Raw genomic sequence first — 27,616 nt, forward strand, 5'->3', positions numbered from 1 at the left:
CTAAGCTTTAGGAATGATGAGAGATTTCTTATGTTTTGATTTGTCCAAGTTATGTATCTGTAACCAGATTGAAGAATCACATTTTGTTATAAGTTAACTGTATATACTTGCAGTTGTGTTAGATACTCTGTCTCTTAATGTGTTTCTAGATGATCTTGGGCAAATCATTTAAATCTTTATTTAGGGGTTTTAAAGGTCTATCACATGGTCAATATCTCCAGATTAAAATTGTCTTTAGGTTTTTTACCTGGTTCTTAGAAGAACTGGATTGTCCGTAATGGGTAGTATTGGAGTGAGGCTTCTTTGAAGTTTCTGAAGAGTCCTGACATAATTTCCTTTTAGACCTGTGGGCTGTTCTGCTTACTATTAACCGGTGGTCACTTACATCAGCTTCTTTAGTTTGATCAACTGATTGTTGCAGCAGCAGTTGGGAATCTTCCGTTTCTGTGTCTGATTCAAAAATGTGTGGTGGTCTTTTCACTTTTAGTGACTCGTGGCCTTTCCCTAAAATTTGTGTTATGTATTTCCTTGTCAAATTTTCTTTTTCATTCACTTGGAAGTCAACAGCACTTTTTATTACACCTAACTTGTTATTTGACATCTGAAATACTGAACTATTAGGTAGTTGTTTAATTTCACTTAAACTCATGACCGATAATTTTCCACTAGAAGGGGGATTTTCTGTCATATTTTCAAAGGACTCAGTGTTTTTTTCTTGCAGAGATCTAGAAGTCTTCATCTGAACGCTGCGATTAGATCTTTTTTTAATAGCTGGATCTAAATTCAGTTTATCATCCTGGATCACACTAGTTTTAAGTGAAAGCAACTTAGATTCTGTAACAACATGCTTTCTTTTCAGGTTGTCAGGTTCTAAGATATTTTTGTTCATCTGTAATTGTCGATTTTTGAAAACTGGTATGAATTTAGGGGCAATATTATGTTGGGAGCTAAAATCTGTGTCTTGAACTTGAGTACTTCCTCTGTTGAGCTTTGTTACTTCCAGATGTACTTGTGCTGCCTTGTCAGGCAGGGACTTCTTTCTGCTCTGAACAGATTCTGGCTGGAGGTGCAGAGTTGAGGACACATAGGGTTTCGGCTGGCTGACCGAAAGCTCCACCTTGTGGTCTGTGGCTACTGAATGAAGTGGAATACTTTGAGCCTGGGCAGGTCTTGTGGAAGGGGCCTGAGCCAGAGAGGACCTGAACTTTTGTTTAGTGGTTAGATTAGGCGGCTTGACTTTGTTTTCCTGAAAGGATAAAGATTAGGAAATTTCGAAAATGTAATAATGTCCTTAATGGAAAAGAAATGATATAAGATATCATCAAAATAAGGATAAAAAGTAACACTACAATACATAGAACAGGTAAAGAAAAACAAAAAACAAATGAGCCTTAGTGAGGACATGTGTATATTTCTTATGATTTGTATCCTTCTTTAGATACCATCCTTTCAAGGTAATATTTTAAGATGAAGTTATATTCTAAATTGTATATAAATCAACTATAAAAACTATACCCTTAGCTGCTACCATCGTCCTCCAAATGTGCTCGTTCTGCTGTCTCTCTCAGAATGTCTTTCCCTCTTCTCTCCATTTTTTCCCTCTCAACCTCCCAAGGATCTTCTATCCGTTACTATTTGTCACCAAAAAAATAGGACAAGGTAATGCTCTTATCTTTTAGTGTGCATGTTCAGTCTCCCTAAGTAGATACTAGATTCTTTGAGGGTAGGAACTATGAGTTACTTATTCTTACATCCTTCACATGCTTAAATCTTTCACACAGTTACTAACAAAACATTTACTCAGAAATTAAATTAATGGAGGAGGTGGTTGCATCTACACTACGTCTTTCAGAACAAGTAGGATTTTGAGTATAGGGCAGTGACTGTGTCTTAATCATTTTGCAATCTTATTGCCTACTAGAGTGCCTGGTATCTGGAAGCAATTCAGCAAGTACTTGTCAAACTGACTTGTCAGATACATCAAAGAGAAACAAGTGCTCATAGTCTTCTTAAAAAATTGTTGTAGAAAAATATAAAGCATGAAATATACCATTTTATCCATTGTTAAGCATACAATTCAGTGGCATTAAGTACATTCCCCACTGTACTTCTGTTGTATAATCATCACTATTTCCAAAACTTTATCTTTATCCCAAACAGGAACTTCATAGTCTTTAAGCAGTAACTTATTTCCTTCTCCTCACAGCTTTGGTTACCACCATTCTCCTTTCTGTCACTATGAATTTGCCCACTCTAAGTATTCCATGTAAGTGGAATCACAATATTTGTCTTTTTGTGTCTGGCTTATTTCATTTAGCTTTTCAAAGTTCATCCATGTTGTAGCACATGTCAGAATTTCATTCATTTTTATGGCTGAATTATATTCCATTGTATGTATATATCACATTTTGTTTATCTATTCATCTGTTGCTGGGAAGTGCTTAGTCTTTTAAAATACATACCTATTAAGTCTTAGTGTCTGTAAAAGAGAGACATGTGACAATAATCGGAAACACTGAACACAGAGTTCTTCTCTCACCCTCTGACATAAAAAACACATAGATTCACACCTTGAAATAAAATTAAAAAAAAACAATCTGGAACAATATTCAAACCAGAACAATTGGTTTTTCTCTCCCTTACTGGCGATTCAGTTGTTGAATATAGTTGGGAGGACAGTAGGACAGAATTTTAGGAGATAAGAGTTGTGAACAGGCAGAGGAAAAGTCAGTGAGTGATCCACTTACTTATTAGGCAAATCATACCAAAACTTAGTGGCTTTAAACAAAAATAATTATGTTTTATCTTTAATGATTCTGGGATTTTTCTAAAAAAATTTATTTACTTTTTGATTCTGGGATTTGACATGGTTTAGCTAAGAGTCTCTCAGGCAGTTGTGGTTAGATGACTCTGGGGCTGGAATCACTTCCTCACTCACATGTGTGATGATCGACACTGGTTGTCATTTGGAGTACCTATAAGTAGCCTCTTCATGTAGACTGGGATCCCTCACATGTGGCATAGCAACTGTCCCAAGAGACAGGAAGAAACTGTTTTTCTTTTAATGACCTAGTCTTGGAAGTCATGTAGCATCACTTCTATCACAGGCCTGCCCAGACCCAAAAGGAGGGGACATAGACCCCATACTACAATAGAAGAGTTGTCACTGGTCAGAAGGGCATGTGGCTGGGTGACCTTGTAGCCACCTTGAAAAATGGAGTAGAATGTCAGAGAGCAGTTGGTCTCCTACCAACTTCAAGCCTCTGACATCATAGTACAGATGACCTACAAAAGGGCTGGTGCACTTGGCAATGAAGATGCATACAAACCCAACGCAGGATTTAGAGAGCTGAAGGAGGAGATGTGGTCAGGGCAGATGGAGCTATGGCCCAACTTCTGCTCCACATCAACAAGCTGCCATAGCTTATCCCCATGAGGCTGAGTTGCAATACTGGCCTCACACAGACTTTCTCTGTGTGAACGTAGCTCTTGCTTCGCCTCCACCTTCCACATCACGTGCCACCCTAAGCCAGAACGATGTAGGAAGGAATTCAAGGACATACCTACAGCGTACTCAGGTTGACATAATACAAAGTCACCACAGAGAATAACGCTCCTCCTCCCACCACGGCTATTTGTGGGAGAAGTGGGAAGTCCCCAATAAAGTCCTGGGGAAGGTTTGGGTGATGCTCAAAGTAGGTGACTGGGTTCACTTTTGTCTGTAGATTTCTCAAGCCGGAGTCTTATTCATGTCAGTGAGGCAAGAAGACGCCCCTCTTTACTTCCTCATAATTTGCAGAGGGCACAGAAGAGGAACTAGCCAGCTTTCATGACCCTGAGTGAAGTGATGCAGACGCTAACTGAGGAATGTTTTATAATGCCATGACACAACAAGGAAGCCATCATTCAAATGCAAAATATGGGACATTTTCCAGGTAAATGATCCAGTTTTCCCAGCAAATAACTGGCATAAATAAAAAGGAGGGGAGTTTGGAATGTTATTCAATAAAAGAGATCTAAGAGATAGAACAACCAAATTATGTGGAACTTGCTTGGATTCTGACTTAAACGAAACCTCTAAAATAAATCTTTGAGATAAACAGGGAATTGCAGTATGAACTGGTATTAGGTGATATTAATCAATTATTATTACATAATATTTTTAAAAAGCTCTTATCAGAAAAAGACACATACTAAAGTCTTTACAGATTAAAATAACAGCATATCTTGGATTTGTTTTAAAATACTACAGTTTACCCCCACCCCAAAAATCCGTCAAGGAGGAGCCAGATGATAGGCATACAAGAGTTCGTTATACTATAGTAATTTCTTTTATGTATCTTGGAGAATTCCGGTAAGTTTAAAAAAAAAGCTTGTTTGGCTAAGCACTCCTACTAATTTACTTCTTTAAGTCAGTTGAGTTTTATCAAGCAGTTTGATCAATTTGTTTTTCATTTTTTAAATTTATTCTCTTTAGTACTTAGAGCTAACAAGGTTGTAACAATAATAGGAACTAACATGTACTGAGAGCTCAATTACAAGGAACTGTTCCAAATAGGATTATCTAATCCAAAAACACAAACACAAAAACCCTATGAAGTACTGGGAAGGAAATGGTGATGTGCTGCCCAGATCCCCTTCAAGAAAGGGCTGCTCCCCTGCTGCTGGGGTACTGTCAGCAAACCACCTTTGGCAGTCAGCCCCTGCAGAGACTGCCTCAGTTAGGAGACCCACCTCACCCTAGAACCTGCCTGTCTCCAGGTGGCCCAAATCCAACGACAGATGGAAGAGGTATAAAGGCCTGGCTATTTTGGCCAATGCAGAACCACTGTGATGGGCCGTTTTAGCCCCTGTGCTCCTCAGAAGGTTGGCCATGGTTATCTGGCACCTGCTTTGCTTTTGACTTCTCCCTTTACCCACTCTTCTTCCTTCCCTGCTGTCTGTAGGTGTTGATTCCAAGGGCACTTCTCGATAAGCATCACACGCACTGGACTCCATTTCAGAGTAGGCCTCCTAGAGAGCCCAATTTGTGACAAGTGCTATTACTACCACTACTACTATGCCCCATTTTACAACTGGAGAAACCGAGGCACAGGGAGATTAAATAACTTGCCCAAGATTATACAAGTAGTAAGGAGTTCAAACCTAGGCAGCCTGTCTCTAGAGTCTGGCTCTTAACCACAAATCTAAACGTTTTCCAATTTTAGAACTAAGAATCCATTCTTTGGGTTTCAGTTTTAATTTTGCAATGTATTTAACTGTGTGGCTTTGGTTAAATTACTTGAATGCTGTGAGCTTCAAGTTTCTTCTGCAAAACTGAGAAAACAATTTTTTACCCCAAGAGTCTATTTTGATGATTAAGTGAGAAGGCACTCAATAAAACTGAGGAGAAATTCTTATTGTCAATGTACCAATTGTCAGAAGTAATATAAAGACCAGAATTTCCAAGTAAGTGTTATTTTACATTTAAGAAGCAAATTTTCACAAATATATTGTCTGGACTCACCACTTTCAAAACAGATGTAGGCTGGAAATATAAGGTATTCAATAAATATATTCAATAAAAATGCATGATGTAATGACATATCTTCTAAATTCTTCACATTTGGACTTGGCCAACAACTAAACTTTTTAAAATGTTATGTCAGGGCAAAATTTTAAGATTCATAAAGATCATAAAGATGTCAATTGGTATTTGTCCATGCACACTCCCTTCTAAGGAAATGGCCTTGCCTTATAGCACTTGATATCTTGGCTGTTATGTTTTTATAGCATTTATATGAGGTGTTAGCCCCTAACCCAAGGATACCAGATCCACAGGCTGGCTAGTGACAGATGGTGTGACCTGGCTAGAAAAGATAAAAGGGGTCTATCAAATACTGGCTCTGGTGAATTTTACTCGAGGATTATAAAGAGAATGAAGCAAGCAGTATGGCAGCAAAAGCTGAAAAAATGCCATGAGGCATAGTGTTTGAGCCGTAGCAAGTCAACACCACAAGAAAGCCTAAATCACTGGAGCAGTGGAAGCTACAATAAAACAAGACGCTAGTATTATAAGTCAAGAAAGGAGACTCAGAAGACACAGAAATATTCAAATAATTCATATTACATTCCAAACTGTTCAAATTATTCAAACCTCCGTCTTTCCTTTTGATGAAAACACACATATTTGTCATTTAAAAGAAAGATCATTGTTGAAAAATTTAAATTGGATTTCCACTTGTTCTTCAAAAATTTCCCTTTTAATTTTGTTTCCTTTCGACAAAGAAATCTTATTTTATTGAGTGTGAAGATAGGCCATCATATTTTCTTCATCAATATTGCTTAATTGCTACTTATTCTTTTTTTTCATAAATAAGATTTCACTTAGCATATCATCTTACAATGAAAATGCTACCATAATTCAATTTCTATAAATGGAATTATTCAAAGGCTTTTTCAATCAATCAGACTCAAATGACTGAAGTGGCAGAATTTCAAAGAAAACTTGGACTTGTATGAGGCAAATGTTTCCAAACTATCCTATATGATCATTTATTCATTTATTCTTTGAAAAAACATTTAATGAACACCTATTAAGTACCAGGAACTTGGAATAAGATGAATATGCTCTTTGCCCTCTAGGAAGTCATGTTAAATTAGAAGAAATAGAACAGTAAACAACTACTACCATCATACCAAGTTAAATACAATAATAATAATAATGACAATAACAAATGGTTAAGTACAACAATGACAAATAGTATTAGGGAAACACTGAACTGAGAGAAAAGACTTATAGCACAGTGGATAGGTAGTCCATCACTGAAAGCAAAAGGTGCATAGCATGTCTTAGAGAACTTGGTAGGATATGAAATCTCTTACCTGCAGATACAGTTTAGTTAGTTCTTGTGTGTAGTACAACGGTTTAGTTGTCATCTTTATGGGAAATCCACATATATGGGGCAGTTTAGATTTTAAATCTGAAAGAAAACTTTTCAACACACTTTCCATATCTACCCTTGGAAAGAACTGTACGGGCTGACTTCTGATGCAACTGAGAGGGTATCTGAACATTGTTAAAGAACAGTGGGAAATTTTCTGTAGATAGAAGACAGCATTTTTTAATGGAAGTAAAATGGTCTTAAAAGGTACACAACTAAATCCTAAATATTTTATGTATTGCTTATTCCATATTATCCAAAGCTATAGAGAACATTTACTCACAGGAATCTTAACTGCTTAAATATTAACACTCACAATAAAGACAACTCACAGTACCCTTACTATACGGCTTTCTACACAGACTGGCAAACTAAGATTTATTTAAAAAAATGATTTATAAAAAAGATACTATGACCTTTATAGATTATAAAAATAAGTGTTTATAGTAAACAATAAACAGGTTGCATCTCCAAGAGCAGTAAAAATTCAGTACAGAGAAACAACATGTATAGAGTGTACTCAAGCTCTAAAAGCAGTTCTTTGAGAAAAGCAGTTACTTTTTCTGATGAAAAATATTCTGAAGACTTGGAATAATGTCTTAGCATCTCATGAAGGGGAAAAATTGATACCTGTCAACCTCAGCTTTATATTAAGATTTGGGTTAGGAAATGCAGAATACAGAAAGAGAACATTAGGCTCCTCCTTCTTCCATTTGGAAACTCCAGCTGGTCAGAGTATAAAGAGAAAGAAATGGTGAAATAAGTACTAATTAAGATGGAAGAGTTTCACCTGAGCACTTGTGTGCTTTTTGTAGGTTGATTTTTAAAAATAACATTAAGAAAAATATTTCCTTGAATCAATGGGGTGCATCAAGTACAACTCAAATCCTCTAAACTTTGACCGTAAAATTAAATACTCTGAAAAGAAAATTTCATTAAATGACTAATTCTTTTAATTCTACCCTTTCAGTAATATCCAGCATGCCACAGGAGGGAGCCCTTGGCTAAGAAGAAGCCTGCAATTATTTTCTTACTTTCTACTAGGAATCATGTAAACATTTTTCCTATCTACTCTAAAGTTTCTTCTACTGTCTAAATTGTTGCAGTAGTGTTTAAGGGGAAAAAATACTTTTATTAAGCTCATCCTCAAATAAAAATAGCAAATTTCTAAGGAAAACAAAAAACACTTATTCAGATAAAAAGAAGTAGAGGGAAAGTAGCTTCATTTGAACTTAGAGAAGGTTGAAAATGATGACATCAGGGCAGGAGTAAGCCTGGATCATAAGGTGGGCAGAGAGCATCTGTAAAGGATATGTGAAGATCCTTCTTCCTATCATTTTGAAGTAGATGCTGCAGTATATTTTAGTAGTTCCATAATTTTCTGGAAGCTTATAGCTATACTAAAAATTAAGAACAAAGTTGAAATTCTCCTGAGAGAGCTAAACTTAAGGTTAAATTACAAGAAGTAAAATCAAATAGCTACTAATGTAATATATGTTTCTATTCCTTACCAGGTCATCCCAGTGCATCTGGAAATCTTCATATGAGTGAAAAGGACAGTCAGGGGGTATGGTGTGAAGAATACTTATTATTTGTCCCATTTTCATACTATAAAACATAGAGGTGGTGAAGTATTATGAGCCAATGCTTAGATACAGTTTAACTATGTGATTTGGAAAGCATTCAAAAATTTTAGCAACTATCAACACATAAGTAAATAAGCTACTCATTTGCTCCCAGTTCTAAATTAACATTGTACTAAATTCTTAACTAGAATGGTTAGAAGATCTAAGTTGAACTGATGCAAACAATAAGCCAGTTATAAACACAAGCTAATGAATACAGTGTTGCCACATAGAGGTATGCCTGGTAACTGTTAGACTTTAGGGAAAAGTCTGTTAAGAGCTGAATGAATCAGAGTCAAATCTTGTTCCCTACCTACCTTTTCTTGGCTTCAATGACCAAGGCATTGTGTATATGCTGCTTGAAAGTTCTTTTGCCTAAGCAGGTTAAAATTTCATGCCAAGAGTCATATTTATGTTAATAAGAAGTCATTTTTTCCCCTGAAGACAGTACAAACTTAAAACAGCTCATATCAAATGACAATGAATCATTAATTATATGTACAAGTTTATAATATTCTATTGATATTATTATAATAGTTGTAATTTTGTAATGAGACACCTAGAAATTTTACTGTTTTAAAACTAGGTCTAATAAAAATGTAAATGTTTATCAGAGGCCTTTAGAGTCGTGCACTTTAAGATTCTTTCTCTAAAGTGTACTGTGTTTATGTGGTCTGTTTAGCAGAGTTTACCAAATAGAGTAGCATTTTTGGCTTATCAGTAGAGTCCCAGGTACTATGTATACACAGTAAAATGATGCTCTCCCTTCATGGCAGTTTGAGGTTTTTCAAGCTGTTTGCTGACCCAGAATGGGGAGCTGTTTGAGTTCTTGTTTCTACTTGCTATTGTCAGATTCTATATATACATTCCCACTTTTAATCATGTACTTGCCTATAGTATCTCCTCCAGGTAAAAAAAATTTGTTAAACTCTTACGTAAAATAAAAAAAAAAGTAGATAGATATTTTTATTTTTTTGGCCACATCCAGTGGCATGTGGCATCTTAGTTCCCCAACCAGGGATCAAACCCGTGCCCCCTGCAGTGGAAGCACGGAGTCCTAACCACTGGACCACCAGGGAATTCCCAATAGATAGATCTTTTTAAGCAGTTTAATTGAGATGTAACTCACATACCATACAATTAATTAACCCATGTAAAGTATACAATTCAGTGGTTTTTAGTATATTTGCAGATATGTGCAACCATCACCACAGTCAATTTTATTTTTGTTTATTTAAAAATTTTTTGGCCATGCCACATGGCTTGCAGAATCTCAGTTCCCCGAACAGGGATTGAATCTGGGCCAAAGCAGTCAAAGACTGGAATCCTAACCACTAGGCCACAAGGGAACTCCCACCACAGTAAATTTAGAACATTTCATAATCTCAAAAAAACAAACAATGAGTTGAAATAAGGTAGTTTTTTGGTTACAGTTTTATTGAGGTATGATTGACTCTCAATAAACTACATATATTTAAACTGTACGACTTGGTACATTTTGACCTATGTATGTACCATGAAACCATCACCACAATCAAAATAGTAGACATACTCATCGCTCTCCAAACTGTCCTTGTAATCCCTCCAATTCTTCCTTAGTTTGCATTTTCTAGATTTTTATATAAATGGAATAATACAATATGTACTATTTTTTGGTCGGGATTCTTTAGTCATGTTGTGGTACCAATATTTCATTCCTTTTTATTGCCAAATAATATTCCATTGTGTGGATATACCACAGTTTGTTTACCTATTCACCTTTTAATGGGCATTTGGCTGTTTCCAGTTTTTGGCTATTACAAATAAAGCTGCTGTGAACATTTGTGTCTTTTTTTTTTAGATAAATTTTAATTTTTTTTTTATACAGCAGGTTCTTATTAGTCATCAATTTTATACACACATCAGTGTATACATGTCAATCTTTGTATGGACATATGCTTTCCTTTCTCTTGGGTAAACCCCTAGGAGTAGAATGGCTGAACTGCATGGTAAGTATATGTTTAACTTTTAAAGACACTGCCAAACTGTTTTCCAAAGTGGTTGTACCATTTTACATTCTTCCCAATCATGTATAAGTTTTCCAGTTCCTCCACATTCTCATCAATATTATATCAGGCTTTTTAGTTTTGGCTATACTAGTAGGTGTGTAGCAGTATCTTATTGTGGTTTTGATTTGCATTTTCCTAATGACTGCTAATGATGTTGAGCATCTTTCAATGTGCTTACTTGCCACCCATATATCTTTTTGGTGAATTACTTGTTTAAATCTTTAATTATATTTTAATTGAATTGTATATTGTTGAATTCTAAGAGTACTTTATATATTCAATATATTATGTATTCTCAGTAAAGCTGCTTTGCTGGATATATGTTCAGCAAAAAAAAAATGTAAATGTATAACAAAATTATTTTAGTAATTTGATGGCTTCTGTATGACAATATTGTTTCAATATCTTTTTAAAGTGATAATTCAGTTTCAAAAATTCACAAAAATGGTTTATACTTTTGCACATATCAATGTTGAAGCAAAATAAGAGACAACTACTATCTTGAACCCACCCTAGATATTACACATTTAAATCTCACCTTGGCAAAACATAGCACCGGTTGCTCAAAATCGAATGTCTCGCAATAACAGCATTCTTGTTAGTTTCAAAATCCTTTATAATACTTTGAGAAATATCAAATTCTCTTAGCTTTGAATAGAAATAAGATTTTAATGCGTAAGTCCTCAAAAGAATTTGGCAAACAAAAAGAAACATTAAACAACACAGATTTATTACACAGTTATGCATTATATAGTTTCAAAGGCTATTACACTGAATCATACATAACCACTTTACATAACGTAATCAGTGTTTCAGCTCATCCTGTTTCCCCTCTATACAGTATATCAAATATTTCATGCTTTCCCTCTTATCTTCCAAACCCAAACTCCTATTCTGTACTTATTTGAACTGGTTTTCAGTTTCTTTAATTATGTTAATTTATAAGAAGTTGAATCTCTGTCCAAAGGAAGGTACTTACATTTTGTCAGAATAGCATCTTAACTAAAGTAAAAAAAAATTTTTTAGGGGCTTCCCTGGTGGCGCAGTGGTTGAGAGTCCACCTGCCGATGCAGGGGACTCAGGTTCGTGCCCCGGTCTGGGAAGATCCCACATGCCGCGGAGTGGCTGGGCCCGTGAGCCATGGCCGCTGAGCCTGCGCGTCCGGAGCCTGTGCTCCGCAACAGGAGAGGCCACAACAGTGAGAGGCCCATGTACCACAAAAAAAAAAAAAAAAATTTTTTAAGTGGAGGATGTGTTAGGGAGTTATACCTCTATCTGGTCTTTTGGAGGGGAGAGGACAGAGCCAGTACTCTCACTCTCCTTTTGTATCCCTTTTCCATGTCTTGGAATGCTTTTTTCTGCGGTCCTCAGGTGCCCTGTCTGTAGGGTACTTAAGCCTGTAGGCAGCCAACAACTTGCCACTTAAAGTTTTCTCACCCTGGGAAGTGTGGGGCATTTTCTTACAGTGAGCCAGAGATTAGAGAGACCTCAAGTGAGGTGGAAAATAAAGTATTAATGGGTGAGAGGACACTGTATTAAGATTAGAGAGAACGGTTCACAATCATTTGCCCTTATCATCCATCTTTTGGGAAACAACATTCTAACTTTATTGCCTACTGCTTTTCAATGAACTCCAGCTAACCTGGCCAATTTTTTATTGCCTGGACAAGTCATAAGCATTTTAACAATGCACTGGCTTAAAGCATTGCCCCCACTCTGATTTATCTGAGTTCTACCAATACAAACCTCACAGGCCTAAATCTAGACCCTTCTCCTCCACATTCAGTGACTTATCCTTCTCTGAATTTCCACTGCATTTATTAGATTAATGGAAATGGGGAGCAGGGCAGAGCAAAAAACCATGGATGTAGGAAGAGGAAGATGATAAGCGCTGGTCATGTTGAAAGGACACCAAGAATGAAAAGATACCTATTGTGCTGTACACTGGAAATAAATCTTGTGCTGTGATACTCTGTGCTTGAGATTAGTTGCCTGAGCTGTGTGTTAAGAAAAAGATGGTCAGTGCAGGAATGGCTATGACTGTTAGAAAAGACTGGCTGCAGGTGGATGAATAAATTATTTAAGGGAAAACAGAACCTGAAGTCGAATTCAGAGAAGGTGGGTATCAGTTCCAAATGTTTGCAGTTTATGAGTTCTCACATACATCTACTTACACAGCTTGTGTTTATATCCTTCTGAGTATTTTCTACACTATTCAGGGACTCAAGGCAATTGCTGCAGGGATCTCCATGATACTAGCACTATGTTTATATTGGTCTTTCTCAACTTAAGAGTTTTCTGAAGACCAGCAAACCACTCATCTCTTCACTATACACCCCAACAGACTCTGATTTACCTATCATTTACTAACTCTTTGCATTTATTTACTTAACAAATATTTGTGTCCTTATGTGAGCAAACCCACATAAGAAGGTACTCAATAAACATCACTTCCTCCTTATAATGCCAACCTAAAGAATTTGGACTTTATCTTTCCTAGGCAACATTGAGATACTAGAGATATTTAGGTTGGGGACCTCTGTTTTAGAAAGAGAACTCTGCTGACACTGTGAGGAAAAATTAGAGAACAAGAAGGAAAAATGCTGGAAACAGGAAGGCCAAAATGGAAACCATTTTAATAGTTCAAGGAAAGGAAACGAGTCTAAATTAGAGCACTAGAAATGAAGACAGAGAGGAAGAGATTTCAGAGACAAAGGTAGACTATTGAAGAGCGACAGATATAGCAAGCAAGAACCAAAGATGACCCTGAAGCCTCTGGCTGGGTAACTTACTGGCTGTTGATGCCAGTGACCAAAAGAGTAAATTCAAAGGAGGAGCAGAGTTGGGGCTGGGGAGGGTGATAAGTAAATAATTCAGTTTTAGACACAACTGGGTCTGAGTACCATTAGTACATTCATGTGAAAGTATCAGAGAAAGGACAGACAAGCTGAAATTATACAAGGATGTCTGGGAGGTATCATTGTATAGGTTCAACACTGGAATGGGTGAGCCTGTGAAGGAGAAGAAAAGAGGGCTGAAAATGGAACCCAAGGGTTCCATTTACAGTGTGATAAGCAATATTTACACTGTGATAAGAGAAAGATGAGCCATGAATGAATGGAGGAGATTCCGGGGAAAAAAAACCAAAACAGTTTCAGAGAAATCAAAAAAGGAGCTGATTCAAGAAGAGAGGAAAATTTTGTCAAAGTTCCAAAGGTTTCAAATATGAATTCCCTCAGACATCTCCTTTTTCTCTGAACTCCTAAAGAAACATAGTTCCTATAACAATTATTTTGATAACTCTATTGCCAAAAAAACTGCTATTCAATTGTTGTGTTTTTTACTCAATACTTATTAGGTATGTACTTCTGTAAGGCTCTTTGGGACATAAAAATTTGAGCCAAGGAACCCAAGCCTAGGTGAAGGAAGTATGATGTAGTGTAGTAGAAAGAAGAGAGTGGAAGGACAAAATCTAAATCCTGAATCTATTCACCTTTATGACCTACAGCAAATTACTTAAACTCTGTGTCTCGATTTACTTATAAAGTAATAACAATAGCCATCCTTTATGAACCTCTACTATGTACACTTAATGTACTTTATCCCATTAACCTCCTAACATTGTATCAGGTAAATATCATTACCTTCAATTTACAAGAGATCCAGGGCAATTAAGTAACATGCCCAAAGAGGCACTGCTACTAAGTGCAGAACTGGGGACTTTAATGTAGTTCTAAGCCTACACTGAATTTTTTCGGTGTGTGAATTTAACCAGTGCTGAGGAAATGTTCCTTTCTCCTGGTAAGTTGTGTGTGCATGCCTTTTCTTCTGACCAAGATAAAAACTTCTGGAAGGAAAAGATGTCTTTCATCAGCACCATGCACATATACATAATGACAACCAATAAATAGTTGTCTATGGAGTAAATACAAATTTTTTTCCAGGTGCCCATTTCTCAAATTTTCCGTATAATTAAATGATCAAGGCAAACAGCTTAAGATTACATAATGCTATTCTGGAATATGTTCCTCATGTAACTGTGGGTTCAATTATAATCGTAAAGCATCAAGTAAAACGGCAGTTTATGCATATAAACTTCTTTTTAAACACTTAACTGTCAGGAATGCATTATTTTAAAGTTTAAAATAGTCTAAAATTCGATAAATGAGTAAATTATTCTTTCAAATACTTCTTGAATCCATTTAAACTCTAAAGATAAAGGCTAAAATCCCATTTCTCATAATGAATTATGATAAACTGTCTTAAAATTTGCCTAGATAGGATCAAAGATCAGAATTTAGAAAACTACTAATTTGTAGCCCACAGGAGTTAAATAGGATATAGAAACAAATGTCACTTAGTTCAACATATAAATTAGTCTTCCACTCCACTCAACCTTCCACTCATTCCACAAATATTTACTGGAGTGACAGGTAGTATGGTAGGCTCTGATGATAGAAAAATCAATTAAGACACAGCTTGTGTTTATATCCTTCTAAGACTTCTAAGTTTAATGAGATAGTTCTAAGACTTCTAAGTTTAATGAGATAGTTACGTGGACTTCTAAGACTTCTAAGTCTTCTTAGACTTCTAAGTTTAATGAGATAGTTACATGGACAAGAATATGTGATACACATGGCCAGGGGAGCACAGAGAGAGATGAGTCTTGGGAGCTGTGTAAGTCTTCACAGAGGGGTGATATGGGGAAAAAGCCTTGAAAGACGAGTGGGAAGATGAGCCAGAGAATGGACACAACAAGCCTGGAGAACAGTATGAGCAAACACATGTAAGTATGAAAGACCATGTTATCTTTGAGAAACAATTAGTAGTTTGGCTACTTGGAGAGCAATGACGGGGGAGATGAATTTGGGTCAACTGGTATATTATACTAAAGAGTTGAGATTTCATCTTATTGATAATAGAAGCCATGGTAGATTTTTAATAAGGAGAATGAAAGTGTAGAAGATGAACTGGAAAGGAGAGAGATGGTAAATATCCTCCTCCTCACCTTTATTCCCCACTCCGGACCTATAACCAATACTGGATTTTGATAAAATGAAAATTCAATCCAATTATCTTTTAGTATATTGGGAACAAAGGTAAATAAGGCAGGACCCAGACTCTCAAAGAAATTACAACTTAGTAGGAACATAGACATGTATGAAACTAACTTTTATAGCAGTCCGGAGGTGATAAATGGCATATCAAAAGTATAAGTAAAGTGAGATTTAGAGGAACTGATGAGGAATTATAATTTAGGGAATCAATTTAAATAAACTGAACAAGCATCTGTTGAGTGTAAATGTTGAACAGAAGAGAGGAGCGTATCGCCCCCATTTCTGGTGTTTGCTTCCATGTCGAGAACGATGTACTAACACATATTCATGATGTCACTCTCCTCCTTCACTCACCCCTCCCAGGGCAGATGGGATGGCTTATCTGGTTGGTAAAATTGGGACAACTCCTACCTCGTCCTCTTGGGAGCTGGCCTGCTGGCAAAGAGTGGTGTTCTGTATTCTCTCAGTCATACTGGGAATGGTGCCTGATCTCCCAAGTGAATCTGTGGGTTTCTGTTACTGCCATAAGTTCGTGGGTCAATCTACCTAATTCTAGGGTTCAGACAGGTCACATTCTCGAGTAGCTGTTTTTCTTTTTCAGTAATAAACAGTGTGACCGTATATCTGTTAAAATAATTAAAATGGAGACCAAACTTGAAAATTCCTTAGGCAGACAATACCAGTTAAGCTACAATGGCAAAACCTAATTTAGCTTATTCTGCAACCCAAGCAAAATTTAACTTAGATTATTTCTTGTAAATGCCTCCAAAAATCATAAATGAACCACACTGTTTTCCAAAGTGGTATGCTACAATAACTTTAACCAATCCCCTGTCATTTGGAAACCCCACTGCTATAACCAATCATTATAAACAGCTTCCAAATTTTTGCTATATAAGCCGTCCTATAACAACACACCTCTGAGCTTCATTCCACTGTTGGTTTGAAGACTCCCAGTTCACAAACTATATCTTTATGCACAATAAATTCTTAATAAATACAATTTTGATTGATCTGATTTTAATTTTTAGCATATCCCAGTTCATACACATTGGGCCAGTATCCCATTAGGTTAGCTAGTGCCCCTTTCACACTCTCAAAAGTGTTCATTTTGGATGATAAATTATATTCTCATCCTAGTAATAAAGGTGGTGTTCTGATCTCTATATGTCATACTCTTCTTTGTCATTCTCTAATTGGTTCAAATCTCAGATATATAAAACAGAAGTATCATCTGTTGGAAATTCAAAGGGTAGTAAAACACAATATTGGTCCCTAAGAAGCTAATTATAAGGCAAGTTGGAGATACAGAAATGAGTATAACTCTAAAAATACAAATAGGGGGATCTCCCTGGTGGTCCAGTGGCTAAGACTACGTGCTCCCAATGCAGGGGGCCCGGGTTCGATTCCTGGTCAGGAAACAAGATCCTACATGCCGCAACTAAGAGTTTGCATGTCGCAACTAAACATTCCGCATGCCCCAACAAAGATCCCACGTGTCGCAACTAAGACCTGGCACAGCCAGATAAATAAATAATATTAAAGTAACTAACTAAATAAAAATACAAATAAGTATGTGAGCATGGTGAAGAGTAGTGTGAAGGTTTAAAAGAGGGTGAGAGATCACAGTGGGTTTGGAGCCTTGGGAAGGTTCCTCATCAGTACCAGATACTCATGTTATGCCGCCCAATCTGTAACAGAGAAGAACGAATCTGAAATATACACGATGGCCCATTCTCAAGGCTCTGCCTCCGAGGTCTGACCTTTAAAGGTATAACACTTTTCATTCATATAGAGATAAAAAGTTGTAGAACAGAGAATAACACTTGTCTTGTTGGAGGTTTAGAGGAACATCGTGACCTGACCTACATGGACAGCTGCAAGAACAAAGGATTCGGCACGGAGAAGTTTGCAACAACTAGCCACACCCCTCCCTTTTTACTCTAACTCAGGTAAAATGGGTCTCTGGGATACTAGCCCACCACAGTCTCGGTCTGCTGGCAAGTGACTACTCCTTGCCCCAACACCTCATCTTTCAATTTACTGGACTGTTGTGCAGCAGGCAGTACGAGCTCTGACTCAGTAACGATTCCAATTATTTATATTCAGGTCAGCTTTCCTACTGGCTTACATAACTCTTGAAGGCCAGAAAGTAGATCCTATTCATTTTTGACTTGTCTATTGCCTCAACATAACAGGTAATCAAAAAATTATAGAGAAATGAATAAAGTAGCATTTGAGCTGGCTCTTAAAGAATAAGCATAATGTATAGCCACTCAGAGGGGCACTCTAAGCAAAGGAAGAGTCATCTGTGCTATGAGTGGGGTTTCTCAATCTGGACACTACTGACAGTTTGGGCTGGAAAACTCTTTGTGGGGATGGGAGTGGGGTTGCTGTCCTGTGTACTGTAGAATATTTAGCAGGATCCTGGCCTCTATCCACTAAATGCCTGTAGCAACACACCCCTCCTACTTTGTGATAGCCAAGTTTTCTCCAGACATTACAAATGTCTCACGGGGAACAAAATCACTAATTTTGCCCTCCACCCTTCTCTGTTGAGAACCACTGTCACAGAAGAAGGAAAATAACATTTACTGAGTTACCATTAATGTGTAAGATTCTATGCTGGGTGCTATGAGAATCAGCAAAATAAAAGACACATCCTTCCACTAAGAAGGAAAAAACTGTTATGTGTAAAAAATAGATGAGAAAGAAAAAGCTCCAATAATGCCAGTGGAGGGTTATTACATTTAGTATGAGCTGAAATAGCATTTTTAATATTTGGAGATGAAAGAAGAGGCACGAAGTGGGTGCTGAGGCAGGGCAGGGTTGTGGAGTCTTGAATGCCACCTAAAAAGATTTTTGAGCAAGGGAGTAATATAATTAGATCTGTGTTAAACTGACAGAATCGTGTTTTCTTTGGTAAACAGATTTAGGACAATATCAATATAGCAAGCATTTAATAATACGGATTTTGATAATAAAAACTTTCATATCACTCTTCTTGTTAAAAATTAAAACCTCCTAGCATATCAGTAATAATAATAAATATATTAATTATACAGTAAGTATAGTAAGGTTAATTATAGAAATCAAAATATGTGGTACCTGAGGTGGTGGCAGTCTGATTGTGTAAGCTTCTATGCTTAGACAAACTTGAGTTTCTGTTACATTGATGTCTAATACTGAAAATAAAATTATTAACCGTGAACTTTCTGGAATTATTACTCCATCCTATCAAATTAAGTATTTTAGTAACAAAAGAAATTAATTTAACTCAATTTATTCAAGTTGGAAACTCAGTTAAGAACGGATTTTTTTCACACATGGTAAAATTCAAATAATCACCATATAATACTTGATGGTCTATAGATGAGACATCTAAAAGAAGACAAAAGCATATGTGGGTATGTATGTGTAGGGTAGGGTTACAATAAGAAAAATGAGACATCCCACAATTGAGAGGAAAACTCAACAAATACTTTTTAGAAGTCTGACATCTATTATATGTGAAAGATGAAGGCTCTTCTTAAATTAGAAGAGGTACCAGGCCATGCTTTTGACTTCACTAGTCTTACTAACAAATGTCCTCAAATATACTGGCAGATATATTCCAGATCTTTCAGAGCCCCAAGGCTTCTATCTTGCTTTCTTATGATTAAAATTACTTATACAAGTCAGATAGTGGTACCTGGAATAAAGCACGAGGGTGCTTCTGGTGTACTGGTAGTGTTACACATCTACAATTTGTCAGTTTTGCCATAGAATATTACATTCAGTAAAACTAGAAGAAAAAATTCTAACACGTGAGTGAGGAATTTTGCTCTCCTAAGCTGTTATCTTTAACCTCCGACAGCTGTAGTCTCCTGACAGTGTTTGGGGATGGAACTAAATTTAGGTAATGAACCCGTTCATCCAGAGCTAATACACAGTGACTGCCACTGTCCAACTTAAACATAAAACCAGAGCAATGAGGGCAAATAGGCTTCAGCTTGGAAGTCAACTCAGAGCAAATACTCTGTGGATTACAGGTGCTAGTCCGAGATTTAAGGCTATGGCCAAATGGTGGTAAAAGCTACCATGACTGACAATAACGTCTACTTGGCTCAGGATTTCCCCCATCTGCTATCTCTGGACTACTATTTAGGAACATGTCTAGCTGCAATACAACCATGCACATCAATGAAAGAATTAGATTAAACCATATTGTAAACTGTGTGTTTTAGATCATCTGTGTCTCTTTAGACAATAATTTTTTTTAAGAAGAAAAAGAATCATGTACTCAAAAGGAAGTTTTTACTTACAACAGTACTAAAGAATTCTTATGATATGGCTCTGGAAACTATACTTTATAAATGCCTGCAGAATTAAACTTCTTTTTGGTCACAGTTTTCTTTAAGTAGAGAAATTAAAAATATAGCTTTTATTCCAATTAAGAGAAGTGAATTTTTTTTCTTATGTAAGTAGAACGTATATTTTGAACCAGAGGTGACTTCCTGAGTAAAACTGTGATTATAACAATATATGATTAAATTCTGATATAACCTAATCATCAAGATTTTAACAACCTAACCATCTGTACCATTCTTTAAACTGTTATTATATTAATGTTTTAACTATTAACTTATGCATTTTTACTTACCAACAGCACTTTGCTTTCCCATCTGAGAAAGAAATTCTCTTCCTTAAAAAATTCATAGGATATGCCATATTATTAAAACTTATAAATCGTGCTTAATATAACCTTTTTATGTAAAATTATCAAAGCTATGAAAAATGCTTTAAAATACAATTTTAGGAACTTCCCTGGTGGTGCAGTGGTTAAGAATCCACCTGCCAATGCAGGGGACACGGGTTCGATCCCTGGTCTGGGAAGATCCCACATGCCGTGGAGCAGCTAAGTCCATGCGCCGCAACTACTGAGCCTGCGCACTAGAGCCCATGAGCCACAACTACTGAGCCTGCGTGCCACAACTACTGAAGCCCGTGTGCCTAGAGCCCGTGCTCCGCAACGAAGAGTAGCCCCCGCTCGCTGCAACTAGAGAAAGCCCATGGAGCAATGAAGATCCAACACAGCCAAAATAAATAAATGAATAAATAAATAAAATGAAGTTTTATATGAATATCTAATGACAATTCAGAGAAAAAATATAATCACTCAAGAAGTATCTCTTCAATTAAAAGGACAGAAATACCCAGTTCTTCCCTCAAATATTTATTCCTGGTATAAAATATTTAGAAAACAGTTAGATCTCAACAAAAAATTCGAACAGACTTTTGGTTCCAACAATGCTGGTAATTTGTGTTCATTTTATTATAATGCTACATAACTTATATTTATTCCTCTTTAAACATCAAGTATTCTATAATAAAAACATTTTTTTTCAAAGAAACACTAGGAGTCCTCTAGATATAATCCCAAAGTAAGGAGATGACACTTATGTTGATGTGGGCTTGCTTGAGAATCCTTGGTTGGGGCTATGCTTTAAAAACCATTCCCTAAAAATAATATATCTTAAAATGAAAAACACATGTACATAATAGCAGTAAGCTAGTTCAGAAAGCCCCAATGACTGAAAGAGATAAAGTCACCTTGCACCAAGAGATGGCCAGCTTTATTCCAGGCTGGAGCAAGTCTAGCTGTGAGTGAATATGAAAGGCAGTTTTGAAGAATTACAGGAATTACTCGTTGTGGAGCCTCCACCTAAAATATTAAAGCACAAAATATGGGCACATTCACAGCAATTGTTATGTCCCTATAAACTCAGAGAAAAATGTCTGTGTGTTTAGATCACCACCTAACAAACTGGGCTATCCTGGATATAAGTTATAGTCATCACTACAGCTAATCCTATCTGGTTCTAAAGTTAAAGAAGTGTTAAAATATATTCACTTTGAAACTATGACTATAATGGGCAAATTCTACCTGCTTATCCTGGCTCAGTAAGTCTAAATTTTTGGAGCTCCGGTGCTAGGACCTTAAACTTTACTTTGTATTTTGCTGTACACAAAGGAAACAAGTCCAGAACTATACTGTAATATTTCTCATTATGGTTCACTCTAGTTCAATATCACAAAACAATTAAATATTTACATGGGCACACATGCAACCAGCAGAGTATCTCTACTTGTACAGAATTTTTAATGATCAGATGGGAAATTCATGAGTACCCCCAGCATATTGATTAAAGAGGGTTTCCAGGCTGCAGTGCAGGGAGGAGGAATCCTGGAAGAGGCAGTGGGCTCTGTGGGTTGAGCAGACAGAACTGAGAGTCCAGGGAGGCCAAAGAAAGTAGAGTTTGGGGGTTAAGTATTAAGAGAAGAGAGCTGCATAGAGAGAAACTCTGAGATCAGCAGAGTCCCTCCTTGAGTATTCAGTTACATATGGAATAGCACATGCATATGAGGAAACTTCTCAGGGCTGTTTGCTATACAAACGTCCTTACAAATGTGGCCCAGAAGAAAACACTGCCATTGCCTTTGCTAGCATGTAGAAAAGTGAGCAAGCCAAAGTAACTGTCACCCAATGAGTAAAAAGGAGGGAATTATTTCCTACTTTAAGATTCCTGAAGGCTGGAAGTTTATCTGGTTCACAGCTTTATCTCCAGAAACAAGTAAAGTGCTCAGTATATTATAGATATCTGCTGTGATTATTATCATGTAGAAAATATCTATATAAAGAAAAACTGAGCATAATCATGAAGTCTCCACAAGGGTGGGAAAGAATACTGCCTTCCCACAGATTGTAAATGACAGCTAAAACCAGCTTTCAGGTTATTCAAACATTTCTCAGGGAACTGCAAACAATCTCCGGGTATTGTTGAGATCTTATCATCCTAGAACTTAAAGGAAGCATCTCATCTTGGAGATGACCGAAAACCTCATTAACCCTAACCCCACTAGGTCTAGGAACAGAGGCCAGCAGTGATGCCTGGATGGGCTGCTAGAATAACCAAGAATGCAGTGCCTCAGAGATCAACGCAGAGACATGAAGGGAGCTCCAGCAAAGTCTCCACGGCCTGAGTAACTGAGACATGACAAGTGCTCAACTCCACGTATTCATTTTTTTTTCTTGCTAAGATCCAGACACTCACCACCACGGGAAATACAATCTATACTGTTTTGTTCCCCTACTTATTAGCTATATGATTGTGGACAATATTTTCACCTCTCTGGGTTTCATTTTCTTCACCTGTAAAAATGGGGATATTTACTTCTTGGAAGATACAGATGATAAGTGAAATTATGCCACATAAAATGCCTGCCAGAAAGTACCCAACAAAATTAAGACTCTTCCCGTCTTTCTCTACTAAATGTGCTCAAAATAATTGTTCTGGGAAAAAAAATGTTGGGTTCTTTCACATGCATAGCAATAACTTATGAGAAAGATACTCTAATTTTTGTTTACTCACAAAAGAAGTTGAATACAAAATCAATATAAACAATGTCTGGAATTATTATCCTTTTTAAAACTTACCTTAGCTCCATATTTTTCAATATAGGCATTAAGTTTTCCAGCTTTATAAAATGGTATCTATTAAAAAAATCCACATTGATAAGAAGGACTTAACATAAATATATTATTAAATAATGCACTACATAAAGAATTTAAACATTATACAGCAGAGCAAAGCAGAGGGCTATCACCTCAACAGTTTCTATGCCCAGGAGAAAGAAGCAGGTAATAATCATTCTCTTCCTGAAATAGAATCTGTGGGTACATTCCAAAGTGAGGAAAGCCTTTCTGGGAGTGACCCGAATCCAGAAACCACATAAGTGAAAAGGCCAATGAAGTTCATATAATAAACATTTAATACCTTTCCTAATAAACAATAATTTATTAAACATGAATAAGGAAAATGGACACAAGTGGAAGATCAAGAGAAAGTTCAAAAGGCCAAGGTGTTCCAACTAACCAATGAAACAGAAATTAAAAGAAGATATTATCGATATTTTTAACCTAACTAATTGGCAGATACGCAAAGATTGCTAATATTTAGTGCTTGTGAGGATGTCGAAATATAGGTTCTCTCATACACTATTTATTAAATGTAATCTAGTACAAGCTTTTCAGAGCACAATTTAGCAGCATGTAGATTATAGTTTAAAATGTACTGAAATCCAACATCTAAGAATTTAACCCACAGAAACTACCAAATAAATAAAAATGATATAATTTCCACTTTCTGAAGCATTGTTTATAATAGCACAAGACTAGAAACTCAGATGAGCATTAGAAGGTAATAATTAAATTATTATACACCCATACAATGAAATCCTTAAAAATGAGTAAAATATATGTACTGACACAGAACAATACCCAGGCTGCTAATGGGGAAATAAAAGGTAAGTTTCAAAATAGTATGTATAATAATCCCATTTTCTATTTTAAATATTTTTGTCAAAATTTTTACAGCGTGTAATATCTTTGTAAGAAAGTAAAACATATTTTTAGATGGCAATTTTCCTCTTACTATTCTTGCTAAGATTAGGATACTAGAATTTACTAGAACTCTAAAACAATGTCCTCTTTGTTTCATAATTTTTGCAGGTAGAAAAGAACACAAATAAGAGACTTTACTGTCTACTGGTTCACCAACAGCTTGTCTTTCTTAAAAGCTATATTAAGGATGAAAAGATAAAAGATGGGCATACAACCATAAAACCTAGAAGAGAAATAAAAGACCTGAAGAAGATTTTGAATGGTCTATCAGCATTGTTATTAAATATTGATTTCACTGGATTCTGGGGAATTAAAATCTCAGAATAAGAGGATTTTCAGAAAGATTTTTGACAAAAATCTCAGGATAATATAATTTTTATAAAGATTCTTGGTACTTCATTTATCATTCCCAGTTATATACAGCACTGGAAATATATTTCTTGTTCCAATTTTACTAAGAAAAAATTTTAATGAAATTTCCAAATTAAAAAAAACTATTGAGCAGGTGGTGGTGGGATGAACTGGGAGATGGGGATTGACATATATACACTACTATGCATAAAATGGATGACTAATAAGGACCAGCTGTATAAAAAATAAATAAAATAAAATTCAAAAGAAAAAAAACCTATTGACCTAAGTTCTTTAAAAACAATTGGAGATTTGCTGGAACAAGAAACTTCTTCTTTTATATTAAATGTAATTCTAAAGAATAAAATATAAGAAAAGGATTAAGTCTGCGCTATCTTGAAATTATGCTGTAACGTATTTTATTCATTGATTATCTTAACATTAATGACAGGGAAAACTAAATATGAATTTAGAGCCACAAAAATGGATCTTACACATCAGGTATATCAAAGTTAAAGTCTGTTAATGGTTTGATCAACCTACAACACAACATAATTTGTCTTCATAAACCATGTTCAATTTGAGCTATAATACCTGAATTAATGTTTATCAATATTGCTCCCAATAATTAGTAATAATACTTTATAAAATGTTAAAATACTAACCGCCATCACCACCCAAATTTGGGTAAATATTTCAGGTACAGGTGATGTCAGGATATCTTGGTGCAAAAACAGCAATTGCCTGTGGAGATGAAATGTATTAATTTTAAAGTGGACTGCCTACTCTCTGTTTTTACTTTACCAGAACAATTTAAAATTGCTTAGTTCGGGCTTCCCTGGTGGCTCAGTGGTTGAGAGTCCTCCTGCCGATGCAGGCGACACGGGTTCGTGCTCCGGTCTGGGAAGATCCCACATGCCGCGGAGCGGCTGGGCCTGCGCATCCGGAGCCTGTGCTCCGCAAGGGGAGAGGCCACGACAGTGAGAGGCCCGCGTACAGCAGAAAAAAAAAAAACCCTCCAATTTTATCTTAAGTATAGACCTGAAAAAGTCTAACCACTGTGAAGAATCCAGCTTTTTAAATTCCTGTTTCTTCCATTTTCCCTTTTTTTTTTTTTTTAAAGTAGTGGTCAGAAGCACTTGATTAAAGAGTCTAAGGATTCACCCATCAGTGAAGTTATCAACTACTTTAGTGTGAGAACTATTGACTAGATGCTTTTTCTTCAAAAAGGAATTTTTTTCCAAGCCAGAATGAAGTGGGGTAGCAGTTTTAGTTCAGTATTCAAAAGCCAAATGAACTTACAACAACAATCATTACAATTCAAATTACCATCAATAATTTTGTTGGAAAAAATGGGAAAAACATAAAAGGGAATAGAGGTAGAAATGTAAAAATTTTCAAAATTATTAATCATCAAGGAAACAAATTTTAAAAACCAGGAGTGTGCGTGTATGGGATTACATCAAAAGGTGAGATGGGTCAATCTGTTTCTGTTGGCCTCATCTTTGTTGGAACTGTGGTGCAGCAGGTACGTGCTTTTGCAAGGCCTGCCTTTGTCTGACACAACCACGTCTCTGCTCTCTCTGTTCCAGCCTCTTTGTCAGTGATTGGAATGATGAGTCAAAACACCCCTCTCTTTGGGCATGACCCATATGAGGGTGAACAGCAAAAAATCTCTCTTAAGGTTTTCTACTTATTTGTTTCCCAAAGCGGTCATAAGTGAATGCTCAATGAGTATCAAATTGTACTTTAGCAGGAAGGGTACAGACTCCTGGCTGCACCTGAGTGGGAAAATATACAGTGGGCAGGAGAAAAGTTTTATAAATAAGAGCAAAATGGAGGACACCCCAAGAGTGTCTTATTTCTGGCCCCTAGCAATCTTATACGTGTTTGTTCCTCTCCAAGAAATTCAGTTACAGATATACTATTGTTACGTATTCTAGGAGTTCTTTTTTGAATGTCTCAAACAATTTAAGGGACGAATACATGGTGGGACCTCAGTAATCACATTGTTATACTTTAGGCTTCAACTAAGCCGTTTTTCGAAGACTATCTTGGGTCTTATTTCAAGATAGTTCTTGGAGAAATACTCTTCAGAAATACTCTTATATCAACCTGAAAATTTAAAAATTATATTAATCTAAAATGTTTACAGTATCTCCTAAAGTGCTTCAAAAACAGTAGGTACTTCATATATATTTATTACTATCTCTATGTTTTGGGACCCTGATTTAATTCATCAATGTCTATAAAATATTTAAATTAAAATATCAGACAAGAAGCCACAAATATAAAAACTCAACAGTGCGATAGTCTATCTCAAGTATTTCAAGTCCTCCCCTAAATATAATTCAATATACCTGATTAGAACAAAACTGAATTCCTTTATTTCAAAATTATATAAACAGATTGAGTAAATGAGTATTTTGCTTTAAAGGAGATACTACTAAAACAGCTCTTAAAGGTCTCAAAAAGTTTATAAAGTCTTATTTATAAGATGTGTTTTTTTACCTGCATATCTTCAGCTGTGTACTCCTCATCTCATTATCTGCCACTCCATTACTCAATATTATCCTGACAGCACAGAGTTTGTGTAAATCTGGAAGTGTGATGAAGAACAGTGACTGCTGCCTAGAGTCATTCATACTTTCTTGTTGACTGAATGTCTCAGTAATCAGGCCTTTTAAAATAAACAACAATAAAAGGGTAGCAAACTATTTTACCAATAGGGTTTCAATACAAATTCATTACAGAATATTTGATATTGTGTTAGTATAAGATGATAAAAACAAGTTAGCAAACATCAGCAGTTAAATATCATTCACATTTTACCTTTGAGGTTTTCTAACGATAATCTAGAATTTGGGGGGGGGACAAGTTTTATAAGGATGTAATTCATATAACATACAAGTCACCTATTTAAAGTGTACAATTAGGGCTTCCCTGGTTGGTGCAGCGGTTGAGAGTCCGCCTGCCGATGCAGGGGACACGGGTTCGTGCCCCGGTCCGGGAAGATCCCACAGGCCGTGGAGCGGCTGGGCCCGTGAGCCATGGCCGTTGAGCCTGTGCGTCCGGAGCTTGTGCTCCGCAACGGGAGAGGCCACGACAGTGAGAGGCCCGCGTACCGCAAAAAAATAAATAAAGTGTACAATTAAATGGTTTTTATTAT

At 36.3% G+C, this 27,616-nt stretch overlaps 1 protein-coding gene across 1 annotated transcript; it reads right to left on the minus strand.

The window, feature by feature from the left end:
* C14H18orf63 (chromosome 14 C18orf63 homolog) lies at window positions 1-27,092 on the minus strand. Its single transcript, XM_032654291.1, has 12 exons — window positions 26,959-27,092; window positions 25,113-25,191; window positions 23,131-23,187; window positions 21,246-21,357; window positions 20,296-20,337; window positions 18,762-18,838; window positions 11,135-11,244; window positions 8,435-8,531; window positions 8,238-8,323; window positions 6,865-7,048; window positions 248-1,246; window positions 1-57 (listed from the first exon to the last, which is right to left on the minus strand). The coding sequence occupies exons 1-12, from the start codon at window positions 27,090-27,092 to the stop codon at window positions 1-3; spliced, it is 2,034 nt and encodes a 677-aa protein (XP_032510182.1).
* Between the last annotated feature and the right edge of the window lie 524 nt (window positions 27,093-27,616).

This window comes from Phocoena sinus, chromosome 14 (genome assembly GCF_008692025.1).
Source record: "Phocoena sinus isolate mPhoSin1 chromosome 14, mPhoSin1.pri, whole genome shotgun sequence".
NCBI lineage: Eukaryota > Metazoa > Chordata > Mammalia > Artiodactyla > Phocoenidae > Phocoena > Phocoena sinus.